The sequence below is a fragment of the Octopus bimaculoides genome, chromosome 9 (genome assembly GCF_001194135.2).
Source record: "Octopus bimaculoides isolate UCB-OBI-ISO-001 chromosome 9, ASM119413v2, whole genome shotgun sequence".
Taxonomy (NCBI): Eukaryota; Metazoa; Mollusca; class Cephalopoda; order Octopoda; family Octopodidae; genus Octopus; species Octopus bimaculoides.
Genome location: NC_068989.1, coordinates 71699701 through 71701201, shown reverse-complemented (window position 1 = coordinate 71701201; position 1501 = coordinate 71699701). Strand labels below are relative to the sequence as shown.

The following is a 1501-nucleotide window of genomic DNA, read 5'->3' as shown; positions in this document are numbered from 1 at the left end:
GTGTGCATGCATGCGTGCACGTGTGTGTTTCAACAGGATTGGTGAGAGAGAGAGGGTGGGTTGGGAGTGAATGAATGAAAGAAAGCCCAAAAGGACGAATGGAAGGAAGGACAAAAGAAAGAATTGGCTGTAGATATCAGGTGACTTCATGGGCTTTTTTTTTTTTTTATCATTAATTAGTGCAGAAGGCTCATTTTGGCCATTTGAAAATACATGGAAACTCTTAACATCACTTACATTTATTATTTGATGTCTAAATTTACATCATACAATTTGTGACCTGGGCACTGACACAACATTCACTGCAATTCTGTTGCAAAGAAAATGACACCAAATAATAAAGGATTAAATGAGAAAACAGATTCTGTGGGCAAGGGGTCTTTTTTTTCCCCCAATGGCTAAAATATATCTTCTCTGCTGTAATTGCTTTAGTTTCAACACATGGTCTTGTTGCAAATGGAGTTTGTAGGTAAGGCTGTGTATAAATGATTTAACAACACCGTGCGAATATTTGATAACTTTTATTTCACTACACAAGTAATTTTCAGGTTGGTTGTGAGTTAAAGTTTCCACAACAAGTCAACACAACTGAAAGAATAATTCTGCAGCATTCATAAACAGTTGATTACAAAAACTCTGTACTTAAATTTTTCAAGACAAGAGAAAATATACACATTAAATTCATGTCCACCAACTATAACATCATATCCAGATTAAGTAGGAGTGTGAAAACATATATTATGAACTGCAAGAGTGTGTAGTGCTGGGCTGTGGGTTGCTACACACTGAAGGTTGGTGTTAAAAACAAGCTTTTATATGACACCTGAACTGAAACATTCCAGAAGGATCCAGAATGATCTATCACATGAAATCTTGCTGCTGATTGGTCCATAACACAACTTCTCATATGAACAAGGAATTGTTGTGTTGTAACTTAAATTTCATAATCTAACAACTTGGTTTTGAGTTTTGCTAGTCTCAGATCATATAACTTGTCAGACAAGTATAACTTCAATATTTTTCATCTGGTTTCCTTGAATAATTGTACATAAACGAAGTGAGAAGAAGGAGTCGGAAAAACCAAGTGTGTGTGTGTAAGAAATACCTTGTTATTTCTATTCCCTGTCTTTACATTTTTTTTCTCCTTAATTTTTATTTTTCTACTTTATTTATTTGTTGCAGTATCATGCTACGTATATATATTTTGTTTTGTTTTATTTTTTTCTTACAGGTGTACTCAAAGATCGGTATGAAAGCTACGTTCCATGCTATCATTTTCTAGCTCTGCTTTGTTGCTTCACCATTGTGCCATCCATTATCCATGCTTTGGTAACCAAATGGAAAAGAAACACAGATAGTGTTGTTTGATTAAATTATATATTTTATGTGTGTGTGTGTGTGTGTGTGTGTGTGTGTAGTGTATGCACGTATATATATATATATATATATGTATGTATGTATGTATATATATATATATATATATATATATATATATATATAT

At 33.1% G+C, this 1501-nt stretch overlaps 1 protein-coding gene across 1 annotated transcript in view; it reads left to right on the top strand.

Annotated features, from left to right (window-relative positions):
* Nucleotides 1-1404, top strand: part of LOC106869091 (monocarboxylate transporter 5) — a 6058-nt gene extending 4654 nt beyond the window's left edge. Inside the window, exon 4 of the mRNA XM_014914618.2 lies at nt 1232-1404. Within this exon, the coding sequence (XP_014770104.2) occupies nt 1232-1368 (137 nt within the window). The 3' untranslated portion in view covers nt 1369-1404. The remainder of the gene's footprint in view (nt 1-1231) is intronic.
* The last annotated feature ends 97 nt before the right edge of the window (nt 1405-1501 follow it).